Source organism: Passer domesticus, chromosome 2 (assembly GCF_036417665.1).
Source record: "Passer domesticus isolate bPasDom1 chromosome 2, bPasDom1.hap1, whole genome shotgun sequence".
Lineage (NCBI taxonomy): Eukaryota > Metazoa > Chordata > Aves > Passeriformes > Passeridae > Passer > Passer domesticus.
In genome coordinates, this window is record NC_087475.1 from 116413200 (window position 1) to 116437870 (window position 24671).

At 37.4% G+C, this 24671-nt stretch overlaps 1 protein-coding gene across 16 annotated transcripts in view; it reads right to left on the reverse strand.

Moving 5' to 3' along the window:
* The window catches only part of LOC135294941 (uncharacterized), a 326225-nt gene that overhangs the window by 10830 nt on the left and 290724 nt on the right, over window positions 1-24671 (reverse strand). Inside the window, exon 5 of one of the 16 annotated variants that reach the window (XM_064410888.1) lies at window positions 21397-23695. The exons of the other annotated variants lie outside the window; for them this stretch is intronic. Coding sequence (XP_064266958.1) covers window positions 23539-23695 — 157 coding nt within the window. The 3' untranslated portion in view covers window positions 21397-23538. Of the gene's footprint in view, window positions 1-21396; window positions 23696-24671 lie in introns of those variants that run through there. 16 annotated transcript variants of the gene reach the window in all.

Genomic DNA, 24671 nt, shown 5'->3' on the forward strand with positions numbered 1-24671 from the left:
ATTTGAAAACCTTTAACGAAAGGAAACTGCCTTCCAGTGATAAACTGCAGTGCCTACAAGACATTGCTAAAATGCTACTGCCACTTTCAAAGGCCAAGAGACCTTAAGAATGGTTGCTGGCTGACAGCATTATACAAAAACATACAGTTTCTTCTGTAAAGAAATAAAGCTGAATGCACAACATTTCAGACAAGTTTTGAATAAGTCTATTTGTCCAGCTTACTTTGCAAAGGCTCTGAAGAAAACAGCACCATAAACACTTTCAGTCCCCACACAAGGGCTAAACAAAGAGTCCTCTTTCTAGCCATTTAATCCAGTAATTTATTTTTTCAACCATCACATAAATCGAAACACAGCTGTAACCAATGACTTGCAGATCCAGTTCCCTGCCAGCTGGATCCTGTTCTGCTGAAGCAGCAAGATTTTTACATTGTTCACTTCTGTACATCTGGAGAAATCATTTAGGTTCAAAGGTGACTAGAAAAGCTCTTTAAATAAACTCAACCAACAGTGAAGAGAGGCCTATGTATCTACGAAAGCTCCACAGAGTTCCATTTGAAAAGTTCTTTCTTTAAATTAGTGCATAGAGCAGTTTGCTTCTTTAACTATTTTTGATTATGACATTTTACTTGAATTCTAACTCAAATATGCATTTTGATAACAAAGAAATATTTAGTATTTCCCATGAATTTTCAAACAGTGTCAAAAGTGATCAGAGTCAACAGTGTGTGTATTTATCACATTTAAACGAATGACCAAACAAATAGCATTGTAGTGAAAAAAAATATACCTCAATTAATGCATCTTAGCTGCTGCCTGAAGTGCACCTCAACTTTAAATCAAAAAGAAAACAAACAATAAGAAAGCGTGTACCATACTTGGATATGCTGAATCTGAAATTTCTTAGAAGTTAGTCCTTAAAATAGCCTTACTTCAAAAACTCTGCCTCATCCCATACTGCAGGAGTCTGCAGGTTAAATAACAGAAATGTCCCTGACATTTTAAACCGCACACAGCAAATTGATTACAATGCAGCATTTCTTCTACAAAAGCAATTGCAAAGCAAACCAGCTGAATATTTCAGAGGAAATAACAAGTAATATTAAAGGCTCATATTATCTGTATCTTTGATTACTTTTCAGACAAAACAAGCACTCAAACACATTGACAATGGAAGGGGTTTGTGCCTAGCCCAGGCCCCACAATCAAAACCATTTATAACATTGAAAGTTCTGGAGATAGGTCTTATTAACAAATTCATAAGCACATGCTCTCAATTACAAATTCAGTAAAAATTTTTCTCTGTTTTTGTGTTTCTGTTGAAAGCAGGTAAGCTAGACACATCCAGAACAACATCCCAGTGGCTCAAGTAAAGATGTAGCTCCTGTCCTGCACGTTATTAAAAGGCATTTCAAAATTCAGTTACGCTTCACTACTGTAATTGCTTCTTTTCCTCTTTTAGTACTTACTGTAAGAGCTGCTTTGAAACAATGCTGATAAAAGTATCCTTTCTGCTTGTCTCTCTGGCCACATCTCTGCACTTCTTCGTCTTATTGCCAGTTATCTCTCCTCACAGATTAACTGAGAAGCTACCTCACATTCAGCTCTTGCTTCTCCTTGTCAACTCTTACCTGCACTCATAATTACAGGAATGCTATCTGTGCTCTGTTGTGAAAATAGGAGCATTAAAAAAAATAAAGAAGGAAAATATAATGTCTTTAAAAGCCAGATATACCAGATAAATCACCTGCAGAAATTAACATGCGCAAGCCATAACCAAGTAATTACCACATCACTCCAGGGCAAACTTCAGAGTATTTAGACATGCATTTCTGTCCACTAACATGTATAAATTCACATAAACATTCTAAAATTAAAAGAATCTATTTTTCAGTTAATTACCATGTTTCTGGAAAGCTTTCTCACTTCAGTTCCTAATGTGTATTTACCTATAACTGTGTCTGAGTTTTTGTTTGATAACCAAGGTAAGTGTCACAAAAGGAAGTGAGCTTTGTCAGAACAGAAGCCATCAGTGCCCAGTGAATGAGGCTCTGCAGGGCCATGATCAACTTTGCCAAAATCATCAGTATGATTTAACAGCATAAACTTCATTTGCCACCCATTTCTTTTTTTTCACCAGCAGCAGACCCCCGTAGTTCAGATTCTGTCTTGCAAAAACTATTTTACTCAATAGGCAAGTGGAAAATAAACCTCCATCAGGATTTATTATTCAGTTCAGACATCATCTATGGTCCGTGTTGTAACATTGCCTGTTTTCTGCCTCCTGCCTAGGGTTCCAGCTAAGTTAGGTTTGGGTAACTTTAAGTCACAACCTGAAATACACCCTTTGAATGTCTGTGAGAGTCTAGGAAAAGTAAAGTAGCCTGAAGGGAGGTGTTACATATTTTTGTTAGCTGTATTTGGCTACTTAAAAGACCTCTCTTAACTCTTTCACATTGCGGTTGGTAGTACAGATGGTATTCTGATTTATTGAGGAAAATAACCCCCATGGCAGATCCTGAGGAGGTTTCAATATATATCTGGTTTAAAACCTAAGCTCTGCTGAAAGTCTTCCACGTGGAAATCCAACTCACCAAACTAGGAAGACCAAATCAGAGATTCTGAGATTCCAAAGGCCAATTTCAGAATGTGCTAAGCCAACTATTCCAATTATCTGCATTTTTGTTTGGCAAATGTTATGGGTGCTTCTACCCAAGGAATTATGCTTGTCTTCTATAAGGCATTTGCTTATGCCAATTTAAATTGTGGAGAGTACTTTATGTAGCCTGTTCCACTGGGTACTTGCAGCAGTGATGAACATCTTATAAAACCTGGAATGCCAAACTTGACATACATCTCCTGTATTAAAGACAGAGCTTGTCAATAGGAACTGAATGGGGGGACAGAACCCACTGCCATTTAAAGATGAGTGATGTTGACAATAATTTTTTTGGCAGACTCTTGCTCCCATGCAAGGTAGCAATTCCCATTTGCCAATTCCCAGTGAGTGTGCAGACCAAAACTATAGCATAAATCAGGACACCTGCCTGAAGTGGTGGTCCTTTTTGCTTTCCCTCCTGAGCTGGGTCATTTGTTTCACCTTGTTTGTGCTGACACTTGCCTCTCCCAGCTGCATCCTAAAGCAGATTGGGGGACTGTCCCAAAAAGCAAACCAGAAGAAATATAAGATTAGTTTGAAGCAGGATCAGTCCTTTAGCTGGGTTGTTTAACAGCCATATTAACTAATTGCCAGCACAAAAAGCCAAGGGGAAATGAATGTCATTAGGAAGAGGATGGAGCTCTTCTTTCAGTGGCAGCCTGAACTCAGGCAGAATGTACATGGCCTTGCACCTGGTTGGAACCAGGAGCTGTAGGAACCTGGGCTTCTCCAAGCCAACTCCTTAGGATACTAAAGGTCCCATATTCTGACTATGAAGCAGTGTTGCTATCCTCTCTGGCATCTGTGTCGAGCTCTGCAACACAAAAGTAAAAATACTTTCTGTTGCAAAGGTACGAGACTGTTTTACAACCAGAGAAAAATTGGAGGCTACAACCAGGGGATAAAAGACTAAACACTCCAGGAAGTATCATGTAGAAGGGCTGTTCAGGGTGGTCAGAATAGTAAATGAGATATTAGCAACAGGCAAGCAAGACATCAAGGCTGTAAATAACTGTGAAATCAAGTATTAACAGTGATCATACAACACGCAGAGGCGGTGCTCAGAGATTCCAGTACACTTGAAATGCAAATTACAGTACAGCTAAGGGTAGTTGTGACAACAGACTTGAGTCAAAAAAATTAGATCTCTAATTTTCAGACACTATGAAATAATGTATTTGAACTTTGCCAAAACAGGCTGAAATTTACCATATACATATAATTACTTGTACAGTCTTCTCTTGGCATGTATCTCATTCCACTTACCCTATTTATAATAGTGTTCTCAGTCAATTATTTACAAAGATAAAATGGACAGGCTTAGGGTTTTCATAAAGTCCATTATAGCCATAAAGCATACAGAGAGAATCAATAAATTGTATGTTATCTCCACACAGCATTCAGCATTTTCCTGTCTTTTATTTTAGAGGGGGAGGGGAAGGGGTAAATAACATGCCTATTACTGATGTAGTCAGTTCACTATTCACTGGATTTTGAGCCACACACCACAAGGCAAACATATGCCTTTTCTTTCACAAATAAAGTGCCATCAGTCACCACACCCATGTTTGTAAATCTTTTCTGAGATGCTGTGTTCTCACACGTGCAATTTGAGAGCAACAACATAAGATGAAACATATCATTGTGAAACATATCACATCCAGGACTTATGAAAAGGAGGGAAAAAAAAAAAAAAAAAAGAGGTGGAATGGCATGATCCACAGCTAGGTTTACGTTGTGCCCTGAATTCCTAAGCAGAACATCTCAGCACAACGACTGAGCATTTCAGCCCCCATAGGCCCATGCCTCTCCAGGGATCAGAGCATTTGCAAGTGCATGGGGATTCCATGTGACGCAAGCATGTGACAGACTCTGCCTGGGAACCCACCAGCTGGCTGGAAGAGACCAGCAACATGTGCTACCAGGCAGCTTAAAGAATTATTGCACAGACAGAAAATAAACTTCCCACGTCCATGCTCATTTACCTTTAAAATAGCCCCCAAAACATAACTACTTTTGTAATAACGTAAATTTGACCCATAATGTTGCTGAAAGTACTATATTTGCATATCCTCAAAAGAATATGTTCTTGACTATAATCCTAGGGAGATGTAGGCATCAGAGAATACAGGTATCTTTTCTATATTTTCTTAATTTTGGATTGTTAGGTTGCAATGGCAGCTTGAAAGGCACAGTTTCCCTTGTGAAATCCATCTGTACAAAGTCTTGCCTTCCCAGGACCCAAAACTGCAGTTTGGGACAGCAACACAAGGACATGGAGCAAATCCTTAATACACCAGTTTTCTCCACGAAGAGAGGAAAGCTGTGCTACACTTTGCAAACACATGCTTCCATGCTAGCAGAAGATATGCCTGTAGGATAACCAGCAATAGGAGGAATGTAACTCTCAATCCCTTATGTAGCATAAAAATGGCCATAATGGGTTAAATCCAAGAGCCTTCTCGCTCAGCATCCTGTCTTCAACACTGCATATAAATAGATGCCAAAGGTCTTCCTTTGAATCAGACAAGCACAGATGATCCTTCTAACAAAAGACTGTGAGGTGACTATAAGGAAAAGGAACAGGTTTGTATATTATTAAGAGAGACTCTAAGTGAGAAAAATGAAATATCACAGAATTTTGCCGTCGCATTTCTTCAGGAACTGAAGGGTGACAGAAGGTACATAGGACAGGGAGGGGGTTAATGTGCTGTTCTCCAAAACCCACTAAAACTTCCCTGTTCCCAGCTCCTCTCTGTTTTCCGTGGATACCATTACAGGGATTTCAAAGCCTTTTTGCAATTCTTTCATAAAGGTCAAATTCCACACTCTGTTCAACATGAGCAGTGGTAACTGCACTGCCTTTGAACATCAGCTCTCTGGTGCAAGGAATCTCTTGTTACCAAAACGGGAACTGCTTCATACAGTCAGACCCTGGAGTCTGCTGAGTGCAGCTACCCAGATGACAAAGAAGCAAAGCCAACAAAACCCAACAACAGCTAACCAAGAGAAATTATTTTTAATAATTTGAAGGGTTTTTTTCTCTCTATCCGGGGATCCCTTGCAATCTATCTTGGGAGCTTTGCAAATAAAGAAAAGTTATAAACAAACTCCTAATGACAAGATCGCATATTTCAATTACATCTGGAAAGCTTTGAAGATACTGTCTCTAGGTGAGTCTGATAAACATAGTTAAAAGCTCTTGTGCCCTACATGTCATCAAATACACAAAGGACAAGTTTAAAGAGAGATATTCCACTAATAAAATTTATAGAATATTAAGTAAATATATGCTACATTTCTGAGGCATAGACGTTGTTCATAAAGCCTTGAGCCAACAATTGAGAGCCTTACAGTCTGAGTTCTTATATGTTTCCTTTATTAGACAGAAACATTATACATCTGGACAGGGTACAGACACCATAAGCATAGTTACTTGAAAAATTAATTACCAAAATTTTCTGTGTATTTTAGTTACGTAACTTCAGCCTTCATGGGCTGAAAACAAAAACCTGTAATCTAGCCAAATATCTAAGTCCCCAGATTTATGAAGTGGTTCAATGCAATGCAGAAGTGGCAGGCTGCTTTCCTAAATCCACCTGCAAAAGAAGTACCACATGATTTTTTTTCACAGGAAAGTGGTCCTCTTAAGCCTTGATGATAGAGTTCTTCAAAAGCAAGATGAAGCACAGTATTTTTTCAGCCTGCCTTTACACTTGCTTCATTCTTAGAATTCAGCAAATAAGTCAACAGGCATTTTCATTGTTCAGTGAGGAGCATCAGAAAGCATGAGGCAAACAATACATGAGGACAGGTTTATAACTTCTACCTCTCTATCAATTCTTACAGATTTCAGTTGTTTAAAATTTTCTTCTTCACTCCTGTCACTGCTTTAGCTAGTGAACTCATAGCAGCAGCTTTTAATTTTAAATACCAGGCATTCACACCTCAATAAATGTGCAGCAAATTACACTACATCAGCACACAGTTTCCCTTCATTCACAGGGAAAACTGCTTCTAAATCTATCTTAGGACTCATACTCTTGGATTCCCAGATTTTTTTGGTAAAGCTGCACCAAAAATATTCTGTTCATTGTTAATCTAATTTATCAATATTTTTCTATCATTTTTGGGAAAAGAAAAATAAATTATATTGCATTCCTTGGAAACCCAACATCCATTTGAAGGAAAGAATCCAACCCAAATAAAACAGTATCAAATGACACTCCCTATTCATTCATTTGGACTCTTGGTACTATTATTGGTGCTCATAATTTGGAACCCTGGAGTCCTCTCACTCTTAAGTTACTCTAGATTTTATTCTGTTTTTAAGAGACAAAATTTATTTGACTCATTTTCCAATATGAGAATAGGAATTTTCTTTTGATTTTTTCAGAGTTTTAAATATGATGTTGTTAGGTGTGGGAGTGAAATCCACAGAATCGATGTAACATTTCAGCTTATTACCCAAATGGTTGAAATAAACTTGAGGGAATAATAAAGTTTCTTTCACAGACCACCTTTTCAAAATAAATCAAGTAAAGGGATGTCAAGCGAAGAGATCTCAAGTAAAGGGTTTTTCCATATAAACCCAGTCATGTAATTCATTAAGATCATCTGACTCCTCTCCATCTAACTTCAGGACTCTGGTCAGAATTTACCCAAATTGGCATTGAACAACAAGTTTGCACTACACATTTTTCCTATATGAATTTTCTCCACTGATGTAACCTATATGCAAACAAAGTGTAGGATAATATTTTCTCATTTACCATTGCTACCAGGGTGCAGCCAAAATTAGCCTAAAATTAAATGTACCAGTCAAATAATTTTTATTAGCTCCTCCCACTCTTACCATCCTGTTATCAGAAACACTTTGATAGGGTGGAGAGATTTCAGGAAAAAAAAGAAAATTTTAAAAAAAAGTTTTTGATTAGGCCAAGATAGTCTGGGGAAGAACTGTCAAGAGAGATGCTTTATTTTAAGCAGATATTTTAAGCATTTGCACAAGTCTACAAGTATTTTTCACGCAATACCTCCACAGAAAAAGTGCAGATTTTTCCCATAAAGAGTCCTATGTAGAAGTGAGACAGAATTTCCAGTTGTGTATGACGGAATTCTTTTTCCCAATGACACACTACTTCAAGATAATGTCTAACATGTACAAAACTAGCTTAAACCAAACATGAGCAGGGGCTAATCCTTCATCGGCTCAGAGGGCAACATGGATCACTTTTACCTTTAGTTCTTATGGGTTTTCATACAAAAATAAGGAAGCCAAAGAGTGACATCAGTGGTGAGAATCAACAGAGAGCAGGCACCCCAGAGCATGGCAGCAGTTCAAGGTTTCCTCTGCCTTGATTGGGACTGAAACATCACAACAGCAGCATCACAGTGAGAATTCTGCAACCTGCCCTTCCAGAGAACTGAAGTTTTTATGAGAATATGAAAATATTGTAAAATGTAGACAAGAACAGGAAATAATTACAGATTAAGCGGACTATTCAATGACAAAAGACTGACAAAACCTTTTGATATTGAAAAATATTTAGTAATTTAGAGGAAACTTCAAGTATGTAAAAGAACATAGGACAAGATAAAACTATCAGAAAGCAGAAAAGAAGACAGGGAATACTGGTGCATTGATTTGCTTGGAATTAAGGGTAACTGTGAAAAGACTTCAATTAATTTCTTTGATCTAGGGTTTTAGTGAGATTCTTTGCTGCAATTCTATATAGAACAACCTGGCAAAATATGAGAGAGCATTGTGACCGTCACTAAAATATGGACCTTTTCTTTATGCTGAACAGTAGATATATGTCAGTATGTTCAACTCATACTCAGTTCAAACCAGTTTAGTAAAAAAGATTAGAATCATAACATCAGAGAATCATTTAAGTTGTAAAAAACCTTTAAGATTACCAGATCCAATTGTTAGCTCAGCACTGCCAAGCCCACCACTAAACCATGTCCCTCAGTGCCACATCTCCATGTCTTGTAAATGCCTCCAGGAACAGACACTTAATCACTTCCCTGGACAGCATCCGACCTCCTGCCTCTGCCCCTGTGAAATCTTTGGCACCAGAAATTCCATCAGCAGAATGAATCACCTTAATGATCACCTCTTAATGGATTTCTGCAAATCCTCTATTTTCCAAATATTTTTAAAAGCACTGTTGTTTAAGAACTGCACAATGCACTTTTCTCCTTGAAATCTATTTTAATCAGTTCTGTACATAAAAGTAAAAAAAAGAGGATGCTCATTTTACTTTTTCCTTCCTCTCCTCCCACGTGTTCTGCTTGGAGGTACATTGTGTAAAGATCCCTGCTGTGGGTGTGTGACTGTCCATGGTAACACTGGCACGGTTCTTGTAGAACTGTGTAGTTAATTTTTTATAGTATGTGAGATTTACTATTACCCTTACCTTTGGACTGCAAAGAGACACATGTAGCCCAGCAGATGCAGAGGATGCAGCTAGGCTAATTACAGGGATAACTGTGAACCTTAGCTGTGCTAAGTAATGACTAAAATGTAAGCAAAGAACAAGGACTGTCCTGAGAAAACCCTCAGCTCTTTCAACAGTGGCAAAAACAGGGTAAATCTTGCCCCACAGAGGGAACAGTGAGACAGAAGGGCTCAATTAAGATCTTCATCAACACCTCCCCTTTCTGGATTTCTGAGACAGAAGAGTCTCTATGGGATGATCAGCACCCTGTAATGGTTGGTACTAGAAGCAGTTTTATCTCAGTCTGACTTTACACATCTAAATTTCTTTCACAAATGCAAGAACCTACAAGTTTGGAACCTTCTTGCATTGACTAGCATTTAGTTACTTATTTAATGAGAAATATGTTATTTCTGCATAGGTAAAATTTGTGTCTCCTCACTTTTGCTAAATCTTCACTCATTCTACTTTAGAAAGAGACACGACATATTTATTAAGAAATGGGTTATTTTCTTCCTCTTATTGCTTATTTCTTCTCTATCACAGCAGTCAGAATAAGAGAAGATGCTGCATTATATACTATTGGCTGTACTGGATGTAGTTTATTGCACAGACAGGGTCATATTGCCATTGATTCTTGTTTTGTTGTGAGGGGATCCTTTTATTTAGAGAACTTATAAGGGGAGGGGAAAGGCTGATGAAACTTTAACAGAGATCACAGGTTTTATTGAGTTGTCCACAATGACTTGATCTCTTTTTCTGCTATTTCTAAATTAATTTAGAACCCAAGAGAGGTCACAAATAGTTCAAATTACTTCTTTCAGTGCCTGCAAGCTTTCATACTGTTGAATTTTGTTTGACATTGTGTCATCCACTGCTGTAGATCTCAGGGCTCCCTTTTGAAGTTCCCCACATAGTGTGTTTTGGATTTGAGCAACTCAGCTAATTGTGACATTTGCAGGTGCTGTCATCGCATTGCCTAACTTTCTTTCCATTATTTCCATGTATTAAATAACAAACATCATAACATGAAGCAGTAAAGCAGCCCACTTGATCTTTCAGTCACAGTGGAGGATGACTATATATTTTTACTCTAGACTTTGTCATCCTGCCATTTTCACTCCATGATGAGGATTTTCCTCTCCCCCAGTGACTACTTAACTTCCTTAACAGCTGCTCCTGTGGAGAAAATTTTTGAAGTCCAAATATTATGTTGACTGATTCATTTTTCCCTTATTTTCTAATAATTGATTTAAAAAAGAAAAAGACACAAATGAGAGAACTAATAGAATAGTGAGGAATTAATATATTTTCCAAAAAAAGACCTGGTAGCTGATATTAGCATTTCAGCACCTTACTTTAAATAGAGCCTCCTCTAATTCCTAGTCTCAATTTCTTCCTATTGCGCAGAAATAAACTTCACTAGATTAATCTATAACAGCTTTCTGAAAACTTGTCACAGTACTATTCAATTCTTCAATACTGAAGAGTCTTTACTCTTCATTTGTCGATAGAACAAACACGGCCACATATAAATAAGAAATGTTTGTAATCTTTATCACATTATTCGAAAAAGTACATTTCTTTAATGCAAGAAGGGAGAGGTAGTGTCACTTTCACAGACCAGAGAGATTGAGACCTTCTAATTACATTAGCACCCAAATATAACAAGCAAAGTCACCCAAATCAGAATAAAAGTCCACACTTCTAGGCACTTTTTGATCTTAACCTTTCTGTACTTCTACTACTTTTATAATATTGAACTGAGAATTTTACAGCTAAACTCTTTCCCATTCAAAATCAAACATTATCTCCACAGCTGTGGGATTCTTAAAATTTGTATCTGAATATTGCAATTTGAGATTACACAGGGCCTTTTACCACATCCTTTAAAGAGTAAAGAGAACAATGCTCACATAAATACTTTAAACTTCTTATTCCTAAGGTGCAGAACATACTGTTCACACCTTGTGGCAAATGGAATTAAAATGGATTTAATCCAATTTTCAGCCTCCTTTATTGTGGGCTGCTCTACATCCCTTCAGATAATTCAGTTGTCTCTTTGAGACTGCCTAGGACTGAGTAGGAAATGCTCAGCTGCCCATGAGGTCCAGCCAGGATGGCTGGGATTTGTCCAGCGGTGCCTGGATCACTTGGAGTTCCTGCAACCCCAGGATATGTCTGGAAAATAGCCTAATGATCATTTTCTTTCTTCCCTCCACAGCAGAGCTCTTCCCAAGATGGACCTGGAGCTCTTAGGGCTGTGTCTGGCAGGTCTACTGGTCCTTTCCACAGAAAAAGGGCCGGGGCACAGAGGATACAGAACAGGTGAAGTTAAATGCTGTGGGCAAGGGCATCTCTTCAGATTCCATAATGGAAAGTCAATGCTGCAGATTATTTAAAGAGAAACGTTTGGATTTCCCATCACTGCTCCATCTTGTTCACATGCCATAGTCCTCTCCTTTTAGACAATGAAGAACAACAAAGGCAATTTTAGTTTTATTTGTACAGCTACTTTTACTTTCATGATCCACTGAGATTCAGCACTTGAATTTTAATTGGTGTTGTTTATTTTAAACACCTTCATTACTGCAGTCTTTATATGTGCATATATTATGTAGCTTTTAATATTTATGACAACGAAATAGTCTTATTAAACGTGTGTTATTATTAAATACAAGAGATGCATTAATTTCAAGAAGAACTGTGGGGCAAGCTGTGTAATTACTACATTATAAAACACAATGTGAAAACATCACACTGATAGAGAAAACACATTCCAACATGATACATAGACTTCAAACTGTGAGATGGTGCTGTTTAACTCAGAGCACAGGCACCAGGCCTTTAATGTACTGCCCAGAAACGACTTTCATAAATATGTGTTTTGGACTAGTCATCATTTTGGCAAACCAGAGGGCTCATCCCTTGATCCCAATGCTGACAATGACATCTAGCACGAACGTGGACAAACTATTAAATTGTGCCAAGCTCCTGCTTTTCACTGTGGGTATCATGTCACAAAAGGATGTCACACAAATAGGCACATCCTGTTTGTTAGAAGCTGTCTGCGGAAAACTATTAAATAGAGGTATATGAATGGCAAAAGACACAAGGACCTTTGCTTTCAAAGCAAATCTGATTGTTTTCCCAAGTACAAATGTCCATAAAGACTTCAGTGAGGTAATCATGGAACAGGAGGGACTTCTGTAAGATTGTGTATTAGCCTGTTTTTCTAAATATTCCCTAACACTTGATGAATGTAATTGCAATGTCTTATTCATGGATGTGTATCACTTAAACGTGCATCATATTTTTTCTACTGAAAATGCGAATACGCTGAATTTCTCAAAGTGCTGTAGCTTGTAGCCCTGGCAATAAATATATTTATTTTTTTCATATACTGATGATAGTAATATTTTTAAGTGGATGCCATTGAACTGCTGTATATAAAGCTGGCTTACCTTTAGATAATAGATTTTATCCCACAAAATATATAGATTGGTGAAAAGGCAATAGTTTAGACAACTAGTTGACAAACATGATCTGGTGAAAAATTGTGAAGATTATTTATATTATGCTTTCCATTTTATATTTATTCCCTTTTCCTTCATGATCTTCTGTTGAATTACTTTGCACTGGTTTTGTGCAGTTTCATATGAACACTAATATTTACACTTCTTGGACTCTGTTATTCCAAAGATGCTAAGACACATAAGTACAAGGACTTTTAGGATTACTGAGTCGAGTATCATGGGTTGATTTTCTTTGTCTAATAGATAATCATTAATTATGCATTTCTCTTTTCCCCTTGACTACTACTACTGTTAGCAACAAGGCCCATTTCTCTTGCCAGCTTGTTGGGGGGTTTTTAGGTAAATATTTTTTTTCCATTTACTTTGTATTTAAAGTTAAAGTGAAAAATTCTTTTGTCCCTGAAAGAACTTGAAATTGTTAAGACTTCATTTGTACACTTTCTATACTTTAATTATTTTTTCCTCAATAATGCTCAATAACTAAGTATTTAGTCTTCACTTAACTATCTCAATAAAGCACAGAACTATTGTCTGTCTGCATGCAACTGTTTCTTGGTATCTGGGGGAACTCCTGCCTCCAGGATATAGAAAAGCTTTTAGAGCTAAAGAAGAGACAAGGATTCACCATGTTCCTGCAATGATTTATCATTTACCTTGTTTTTATTTAACAGTAAAGGAAGAAAATATATATGAACAAGGTAATGAACTGGTAAAACTATATTAATGAAAATTTCATCCTGGAAGAAACACAGGGGTCTTCTTATTAAATAGCTTTAAATTCATAGGAAACATGAAGATTCTAAAATTTAGTATAAATTACATGAATTTGCACCCTTTTAACCTGTTTGTTAGATCACTTACCACCATTCCACCATTTTTAAAAAAACCTTTTTAGATTCCTTAACAAATTTTCAAGATCAAGGCTGTGGAAGATAAACAAAAACCCCAAACAAAACAAAAAAACCAAAACAAAACAACAAAAACCCCCAAAAAATCAAAAAACCCAAACAAAAGCCCCAACATCTATATGTTAGGAAATGCTCTCACTCCCTCATGTTCCACAGAGTTAGAACTCAATGTACATGCTCTCATTAATGAACACTTCTAAGTATTTGTCAAATATATACACATTTGCTTCAATCCACAGATTTAAAGTTTAAAGAAGCTTTAAAGCTTATGAAGTCCTCTGTAGATCTGAATACAAACACAAATTTTTAGAACAATTATTTTCAAAATTATTGCAATTAACAAAGATAATTGCATTTTCAGTATTTCCAATATCATTCTATGGACCCTAATGATAAAAGTGACTGGGACTGAATTTATTTGAATATTTTAAAATCACCAAGGATTTTATTTATTTCTCCTTATAGCGAGGCTTTCTGTTTTTTAAGGTTTTCAAAGGTATTTTTGAAGATCTACTCACATTCAAAAATCTGTGAGCGAAAAACTACATAAATGGAAGCAATGTACTTAATACATTTTGAGAATTTGACTTTCTCAGTATTTGCTAATTTAATATATGCTATTGAACTATAGATTTACATTAGTAAACACTTTTCTTTATGCAGGGATCCTGTTATCATGATCACTAGCTCTGAAATAAATCTACACTCAAGACTTCACTCAGGGAGAAATTTACTATCAGGTCTTAAAAATGTAACATCACATATGGGGAGCTGTGTTGGAGATGCAGTATATAAAATGCACTGACGTAAAGTAAATTGAGGCCTGACTGGTATTTTGTGGTTCTATCAAATGGAGAGAAGAGAAACAACTGATGATGATCAGAGAAGTCAGTACAATCCTCTAATGCAACGTTAAAAACATGGTAAAATTACTGTAATTCTCTTCAATGAGAAATTACTATCTGGTAAATTAAGATTGTCTTTTAGAAGAAAATATTGTTTATTATTTTTTTTCCCCTCGCAAGAATTCCTATGAATATTTGACTTCACTTTGTGTTATGCTACTATTTGTTTAAAACAAAAGCTTTGAGGATACCTTACATAAAGATTAATCTTCATTTCAGAGCCATGGCAAAAGCTTGTTTTATTCATTAGCCATTTCACTTAAGAAGCAAATAACCTTGTAACACAAAACTGAAATTTGAAAGTACCTAATAATACTATTTGTCTCATATCATAAATATTCACATTTCCTCCTTTTATTGGATAGAGAAATTAGTGTTCATGTATAGAATAGAGAGGCAAAAATTATCCTCAAAACAGTCTTGAATGTAAATCTGCAAGCTCTTTTTGGGTGCTGAAAAAACTGATCTCCTTCATAGAAATAGCTCAGGTTAAATCAAAATTGGTATGTCCCAATGTAGACCCTGCTGTTTTAACAGATTCCATATTCTGCAGATGTTTTCACAAAACTGAAAAATTGGAAGCAGCTAAATTTACTTCAAGGAGATGGAAACTTACAACTTGACCAGTTTAGTGACATTTAGGGAATTAATGAGATATTCCATTAATTTTTGTCATGTGGAACTGTTATTACACTCTGAAATGGACTAATAGACCACCGTTCTGTGTCTGGAAGTGATCAACAGTCCATAAACTTCATTCTCTCATAATTTTAAAGGGAAAGAAGTTCTGGAACCTCAACAGCTCTTCAATGCATGGTTTGAATCAGAAATATTGCTACTTCTAGCGCCACTGCACATACTGTTCTTATTCACACAAATGTTTAACATTCTTGATTCTAACTAGGAATTTCCCTAAATTAAGTTTTGTGGTAACGGGCTGCAAATTAATTACAGTTCATATAAAAGCTGGGGTTATCTTATTTTTTTTGATTCAGGCTTTTGGGAGTTTTATATTTCTCATTTACGCAAATAAACTGAGCAGATGCCAAGGGAAGGGCACACTCCTGTGAGTTAATTCTCCCTTATGATGACACTATGCAGACATAATATGGCCATAATATAATCACATTTAGTGTTAGTTGTCTTAGACTAACCTGAACTAACCAGCATCATTACTATATTACTATATTGCCTACATTAGTCAGAGTTATGGCTATCTGTGTGCCTTTGCTCTGGATTTTCAGTTTATCTTTAAATTTATATTTTCTCTCTCCTAATTCTCAGTAGTGGGGGGATAATATTGAGATAGTTTCAATCTGAGTTACCCTCAGATATTACTTTTCATAGTTACTGCCCTCCAAATTTATATATTATAATGGGGTTTTCTGCTTGTAAAATAAATAGGAATTGACCAGGAAATACAAAAACTTATTGCCAGAAGGGAATGTTCTGTTTGTTTACAAATATTAAGTATTGCCTGTAAATCTTTCCTTCTTTTAATATTTCACAGTTACCAAGATGCACCAATGTCAATGAAGAACAACAATGTGAAGTTGCAATATCCTCATGTCCTTTCCCCATATCTATCAAGTTCCTTTTTTTCTTCTACTTTCCTGAACTCCTGTGCCTACATTCCCAGAGCTCCTCTAAGTGCAAAAGAGCAGTGACTGCAGTTCCAATGTAGTCTCCCTCTTATTCCATGTGCAGCTTCAATTGCCTTCCTTCTCTTACATCATCTTACACTTCTTATCACATAATAATTCATCCTCCCTATTCCTTCCTTCTTCCCATACAGATACACTCTGTGTCTCTTGCTGCTTTTTTCATTCATTGGTTCAAGGGCAAAAGTTTGGTTTTGGAAAACGTAAAAAAAATTATAATTAATTAACTTCTTCCTAGCTCCTCTCTGTTTGAAGCATTCATTTCTCAAATTTATGAATATTAATTTATAAATATAAAAAATAAAGAAATCTTGTCTTTATAAAATTACTGATAGACTTTAAAATCATATAATCTCTTTGTAAGATTTTCAATCTTTACTTTGAAAAACACCTGCAGCATGAAAATAAATAGGAGACTGTTGCAGATGCTTTTGCAGAACTTTTTTCTGCACTTGGAAAACTTACGACTAATGAATGAAATAACAGATTTCCAGAAGTTATAAGTTACTTATTTTCCATTAGAGTTTTGCAATTATAATCTCCAAGATGTCCCCTTTAAGCCCATTATGCAAAATTCTATAAATAAAACCTTTAATTTACCTTTGAATAGATACTGAATGTGAGAATTTGTGGGAAAAAAATCCACCAGAAAGGTGGGTTTTAAATAATGGAATTGCCAATCTGCTATTTAAAAAGTGAAGTTTAACTAAGAATTTTCTTTCTTAAAATATTTTCACACTGCACCTGAATGACTTGTTATTGAAGTATTTGAGTTCAAGTTCTATCAAAAAATTCCTTACCAAGCTGGTTTTGCAGACTTTCATTAAATCTCCTATGAAGCTTCTGAGTGCAAGTCCAAGTAAATTAAAGGCCCAATCAATAAAAATTGAAATCAGCCTTGCAAATCATGTTGCCCGCTAAGAACTGTCATTAAATTAGAGTCAAATCAAATTACGCAAGAACAAACAACAGCCGCTCCTCACATATGAGAAGGATCCTTAGCACAAACCTCCTTTTGCCTGGAGATGAGCACAGCCTGACCCTCTCTCCGGACTCCCAGGGTCGCCCCTTGGAGAGAATTCCCACATCCTTGGCTCCTGGCTTAGGGAGCAGTGTGGGCACGGCCCCGTGGCCTTGAATCACAGCTCTTATCCGCTTTGGTATTTCCAGCAGCTCACACGGCTGATAAATAGTACATTCATTAGACAGCCTGCGTGTTTACTACCACAGACCAACACTTGGACTTTTTTAGCCAAAAAAACCCCAAACTGACTCAATGCTACACTCAGTTCCTTCCTTTTGGGCACGACTCTGCACGTCCCTGTCCTTGGCGGGGTGGTGATTGCCCCAGCAGTGCATGAGGGCTCCCCGGTGCGCCTGGCAGGACGGTGCCTGCTGGTGCTAAGGACGGAGGCAGGAGTGCCTGGTAGCATTCCCTGACACCACTGCCCTAAAAACAGGAGGCTGGGGCCAGCACTGTCTCCCACAGCAGACAACTCCTCCCACAGTGCCGGGCAAGGGGAGGAAAGGAGTCCTGTGTCCCCTTGGAGCACCCGCATGGCTGGCAGTGGCATCAAGAGCAGTATCAGGTGTGCAGGCTGTGCCTGTTTTCTCTGGCTGCATTGTTTATATTGCCTTTCTTCACAACAGCCAGAGGAGAGAAATTAAGGCTAAGAGTGTATTGGCCCTCCATGTTCAACATGCAGAAGCACAACCTAGAGGCAGCTCCAACCACTTTATATGTTTAACATCTTGTCATTGGGTCAAAAAGCTGTAAAAATGCCTTTGCACCTGAGGTTTCTCTTTTAAAACTTGCCCAGATGTTGTAAATCAAGAAGATGCTGGCTCCTAAATGCCCAAGATATTTTGGGGAAAAGAGCAGGATTGCTTCAAAATGTTTCACTAAGTATGAGTTAGGTTCTTAGACTCATCACTAAAATTTACATTTTGGCCATTCTGTTACTAAATTCAAAACCAAAATAATGATAAAAATACCTCTAAATTCTTCCTGCATCAGATGATAAACATTTAAGAAGAGCAATAGGCTTTGCAATATTTAATAATAATCACTCACAAAAATGCCTTTATCACCACAGGAATTATGTACTTCACAAGTCACATCCTGAGTAAATGTTGTCTAAAGAAAATAATACTTCTCAAGTAAAATCCTCCCTAGAGCAGTAGCCAAACTACCAGCTGTGGTACCTCAGATAGACTCAAGCCTGCAGTCTCATCTCCAAGTGTGTGTGGGCTGTGAACAGCAGAGGCTGGGAATTTTCAGCCACTACCTTCCTATCCCGTGATGAGACACAAGTGCAACACATGATTTAGGTGGTCTGACCCGAGTTTTTGACAATGCACAACATGGAAATAGATCTATTTTGCAGTAGAGCTGAAGAAATTAGAAGTGGATATGGTAAAATACATACCATTGGAAAAATCTAGCCTAAGGATCAAAAGTTAACATTTGGACAAAAGAACATAGAATAGAGCTGAACAGCTACATTGGTCCACTGCTCCCTGTGCCCCAGCTCACAAGGATGTCCTCCCATGGGGATGTCAGCCTCAGCAGCACCTCTCAAACAACTTAGCTCAACATAGTATCAATCCTACTTTATTAAAAATTCTACCCCCAAATAGTTCTCCTCCCAATAAAATGCTCAGCAGACACAGGCAAACCTGCGGGTTCAAGGAACTTATGGAATAAATCCCCTTCAATTTTGCAAACTAAGTGCACTTAGGATTTTTGAAAAGGTGGAGATGAAAATACTCTCTAAAAGTGCAAGGTTTGCTGGACAAGCTGTTATGTAGAATAGCAGCCAATGATTCTCACCCCGGGGCATTCAAATACTAGAGACACTTAAGATGTCTCCATCTACCATGGAATCTACTTCCTGGTCCAGGCAGAACATCTTTCTTGGGAAACTTTCCAGGAAACCAGCCATTTACATGGATTTAGCATACTCCAAAATGCTATCCATAGTTTGAAGCAAAGTTCTTTCAAGCAACAGTGAAGTTATCATGGTCAAGTTCCCATCTGATGGTTTCTTCCTAACATGGGAAATGAACAAATTTGTCTCAGCAAACTAATTGCAATGGCTGAAATGGAGAATTTTGGGATTGTGTTCTTTTGCTCATTTCAGTGTAGTGCCAAGAAAAACCCCTGACAGCAAATATACGTAAAGATGTGTGTGACTGACAGTCATCTTTTCTCAGACATGTAAATTTGCTTTGATGTTGCAGTAGCTACAAGGCTGGGTTTTTGTCAAGGAAAAGTGAACCTTAGACTACCTTTGTTGTCCAAGGGCTTTGAAAAATGAGTCACACAGAGTTTGAACAAATTCAACCCCAGAATCTCAAGGCAGACCTACGAAGGTGACAGTAATAAACAGCTTTATTCTCCTTCCCAAGCTGAACAGTCATGACAGACAGGACTCAGGGAGAAGATGTTTTGAGTAAACTTTGGTTTCTGCTAACCTTATAAACATAACAGCAATCTCTTTCTCTCCAACCATCAGGGCATTCCCAATGCATCCCTGTCGCCAGTATATCTGCAGTAGATTCTACATCCATTGCCAGTATTATCATGATTTCAGTAAATGAAGAATCAAAAAATGACCAGTGGAAAAAGAGGAGACCAAAAGCAAAAGGGAGTTGCATTTCCCAGATAAACCACAGATTAACCCAGGTAAATCACTTTCAACCATAGACCTAAAGTTAGGTTGAGGTGACTCATAACATTGAGATAAAGACAATACAAGCATAATATATGTATGTTAACCACATGCACAAGAAAATACAAGAAAATGCACCACTCCTTTTTTCCCCAGCCATGAAAGCAAAGCAGTACACAAGGCTGTTGTGACTCTTAGAAAAAGGATTAGTCTGATGTTCTGCATTTGTGTCTTTTCAATGAGGCTCTTGGTGCAATGGTTGATGCATATTGGTGCCTGCCTTACTCAAGCCAGATGACCACTTTATCCAGAATACCTCCAAGTACAGGTGTTTATGGGGGACATATTTCCATTCAAAAGGAGGTGCAGAGCAAAGCCCATAAGAGTAAAGGGATCCATGCTTATTTTGCTGTGAGATAAAATATCATGCCAATCATATTTGCAAAAGAAGGCACAAGGAGACAGGAATTCCTGAACATGAAGATGTCATTCTAGAAAACAAAAAAAAAGGACTCTTTTTTGAGTTTTTAGTCAGATTTTGCAAGCATTCTTGAGAAGAGTTCATCAATGTGAGGCTTACTCTTACTGTTTCTAGAATTAGCATAAAAGAAGAGGTGAAGGGAAAAAACTCAAAAAAATTAACCTGAAATTTTTATATACATGATATGTATTACAATGAATTACAACTGAAATATCCAGAAACCTTATGCAAAATTAAAATCTACCAAAACGATCACTCTGATGTAAATATTTTTACTATGTGAAGGCCAAAGCTGAAACAATTTCATTCTTCTGTACTGTGTAATACAAAAGCATTAGCTTTTCAAATTTGTATTTAACTGCTTTATAAAAGCAATACCCACATTTAAACGGGGCCTGCCATATGTATTTAATGCTTGTTTTATTAAAAATATCAGAAGCCGCTCTCAATAGATAAATGAATGTCATATGAAACCACATCCAAAAGATATGAAAAACTTCAAGTGCACTTCTATTCCAGCTTTATCAATTAAGTGACCTATCCCAAGTCTCTTGCTGAAAAATTTCACTAAACAAGTTTTAGAGATTATTAAACACTGTTTGTCATGTTTAAGGGACAGATTTTTGAAGAAAACATTTTTTTGGAGTTGCTTTTAAGTATTTTAACACATTCTTTACCTAAAAATCTCTAAAGAGCTTCAACTGTCTTCAAGGCAAGGAAGTTAAACAAAGGATGAGACCAAGTGAAACTCCATGTTTGCTTTTGTTGAGTAGAATAACAAACTCAGAAATCTAGTAATATATTTTTGACTACTGTGTGCTATTTCAACAGCACAAAACTAGTAATAACTTACTTTACCTTTTCTGGTAAACTGGATTAATGTCACCTTTGGTACAGGGAAAGGTCTCAAAATGGCTGTGCCCAAAACACCCAAGTTCTTTTAGTGCTTCCAAGTCATGACTGTTAACCCAGAAATGTCCCTCTCACTCTGTTTTCTTTGGATGTGCCCCTGGAAAAAGACATTGTGGTCTGTAGAAGGAAATACAAATTCTCCCCAGCACTCTGAAGTGACCTAGGTCTTAAAACAGGCAGGACCTGGCATTGCAGTGGGTTTTTGATCATGCTGTAGTGCTTTGTTGGGAACCAGGGCACACCATGGATGAGCCTCAATCTTTACCAAGGAAATTGTGGCAAGCAGAGTGCTGGGTGAGTCAGTCCCTCTGCAGCTTTTCTTTGGGACCAAACTCGTGAAACTCTGAGGATGTGTCTCCCAAAGGAACAACTGGGAGTCGCAGATCCATTGGATCTCCAGATTTTCCCTGAATATCTTAATAGAGATTTTTTCCAAATGCAAGAAGCCAAGTAAAGGCACAATAATGACAATGTTCTCTCTTACTTACAGGAACAAACACTCTCAGGTGGGCCCAAGGTTGGAACCCATCCCCATTTAGCCATGCCACAAAGTGCATTTATTTCCTACAGAAGCATCACATCAGTGTAATGCTGAGTCTACGAGGCACACTTACCTTTGCACTGCAAAGGTAAAATATGTCAGACTCTACTTAAAATAGACAATATGTTTTATGACTTTAAAATGAAATCACGGAAGACCTAACTCCATCCAGCTGTTCTTAATAGAGCTTTTTTCCCCTCTTTGTTTTTCATTCTCTACCTTAATCCACTTCAAAATTACCTCACAGTCTCATTCATTTTTTGCTTGTAACTTGATAACTCTTGCCAAAACAATGTATTGCACATTACAGGGTAAAAAACCTAAATTAAAGAACAGAGAAAGAAATAGAGAAAATGTATATTCATTAAAGCTGGTGATGCTGCAATGAAAATTTGCATAGCAACCTGCAACTAGGCCTGATAGAATTACAAATTTATCATGTCTTTGAAGGACAGATGAAACATTCCCACATTTTCTGCATCAGTCATTTCTATTCAGTTCAGCTTAGTATAAACAATTCCCCTTATTTTGCAACTAATTGAAGAATTAATACAAAAGGATTGAACACCTGTTGCTCTGTTGGCAGAAACCAGCAATTACGATGTTTCTTTCCAGTGAACTTAAACTACAAAAGAAAAAAAAAATTAAAATAACAAAAGAAAATGTACTGGTGACCCGAGTCTTTTTGAATCCACAGAGGATATTGCAGTTTTTACTGAGATTGTGACTGGTCCCTGTTAGGCTTCACTGGTTGATGGAGGTCTCCCCTCAATCCTCCCATTTAGCCACTGCTCCCTTAAGCATTTTCCATCAGCTTGGAGCAATTCTGATTCACTCAACCTCATCTCTCCTCTGTCCCATATACTTTAAGACAAACTTAAAATTCAGTTTGGATCCACCTGTGATGCAGATCCTCTTTCTCAAATTCCTATCACAAAAATTAATCACTGAAAATAAGTGCTGTAAAAAGATAAACTATGTCCGTTTTCATCTCCTCCTGTTATTCCTTATCTAGAAAAGGGTTCAGGCAAACTTTAAGCTGGTAGGAGACAAACATAGGGACCTGTGAGCAAATGATTTTTTTTTAATACACAGACATGGAAAGAAAACTCAACCAAAATACAATCAACATTCAAATCCACTTAAAACACACATTCTTAACCGTCCTTGCTGATGAGAACATAAAACAAGTAAACATTGGAGATATCAAACATCTTGTTATGTTCACCTCCAATAAAAGTAAAGTCAGAAATTCAGGGCTTCCAAAATACCCTGAAAAGAGAACTGTTTGCTGGTAACCTGGCAGCTCCAGGAACAGATCCCTCACCCCTATGTGGAACAGTCACATTTCACCCTCTCCTCATCCCATAGGAGTCTGATCTGTCCCTGACCACAACATCACAGGGGTCTTGTGCTCCACTCTTTTGCAGAGCACAAAAACAAACCTAAGTCACTTTCCAGCAAAATTATCACTGTTGCTGTCTTTAATGATAAATTATTCTTGAAAATAATACTCCTTTTCACTTTTTATGGAAAAATATGTGGAAAAAGACAGTATCACTTTTTCCCTACTATTTTGGAATGAGCATCACTGTCTGGTCCAGATGCTCTGACTTTGGCAATAATGTGTGCTCCATCTCACTGGGGAGGCCTCATCTTTGAGGTCACTTCCAGAAGTAGCCCTCACTTAAAAAGTCATGGTGAATATAGAGGCACAGCTCTTTTCTCTCTTACTTCATAGCTGTTTCTAGGAGTGGGAACACTCACTCTTTTTGTCTCTTTTTTGTCAGAATATCTGCTCATGGGAGGTACATTTTAAGGGACATTTCTTTGTTTTTCCAGACAGGATGTGGAAGACTGCAAACCAGAATGAAATGGGGTCACACAAATTGGGGCATAAACCTCCACAAGCCTAATTTTGGCTCCAGAGTCAGAATAGGATATTTTTTTTCTTGGTTCATTCTGGTAGTTCCTAAAAAAAAAACAAAAAAAAAACAAAAACATGCAGAAGGCATGTAGATAGACAGAGAACACCAGGATTGAGGAGGGATGATTGGATAATTTTGTCTATGGCACCCATCCTACATGGGTGGAGGCACCCAGTGCTGGGACCTGATACTGGGGGCAGTTTCCAGTGTTTTGGAAACCATGTGCACAGGGAGTGTGACTTCCCCAAGTCCTGCTGAGCTAGAAATCAAGGACCGAAACAGACAAGGGCATTTTGGGTCAGGTCTGACCCTGGCCTGACATTTGGTCTGACGCGCTGTGTAAGGACACAGGTGCTGACACCCAGAGCAGGGCTGGGCTGAGTCAGTGAGTCACAGGAAGGTGGGAACACAGGTGGGCCTGCAGGTCATTTGGATCTGTGCTCATAACACTGAGTTCTTCAGGCATAAAGGAATAATATCATAAATCCAGGGAAGACCAGGATCAACTTGTGATATTGCCACTGCTATCCAAGCAGCAGCATGCAATATTTTCTGGAAAGCATTTTAAGGACAAAAGAAAATGTTCTTTTCCTTTTCAAAAATATATAGACCTATATAACGCCAACAATAAAAATCAAATGTATAGGATAAGCTATTCCCCGAAGAAAGAAAAAAGCATTAAATACTTGGTATTTTCCTGAGTTTATAAACAAAAATGACTTTTAAAGCTTTCCTGTTAATGGAATTAAGATAATAATCATTCTTTCCTTAAGTGTCTGCAGTATATAGTCGCAGTCCATTAAGGCAATGTGTCAGCATTGTTCATAACAGGATTTAAATGAAATAATTAAGTCATCAGGACTATTTCAACATCAATAAAGCCTCAGAGTGATCATTATGCACAGCCATGAAACAATACCTTTTTGCATACTTTCCCTGATCAGATTAAAGTGGTGATGAATTCCTCGATGGCTCAAGTGTGCTCCAAGGAAAGCTAGAAGGTTGTACAGTTAACTCCCA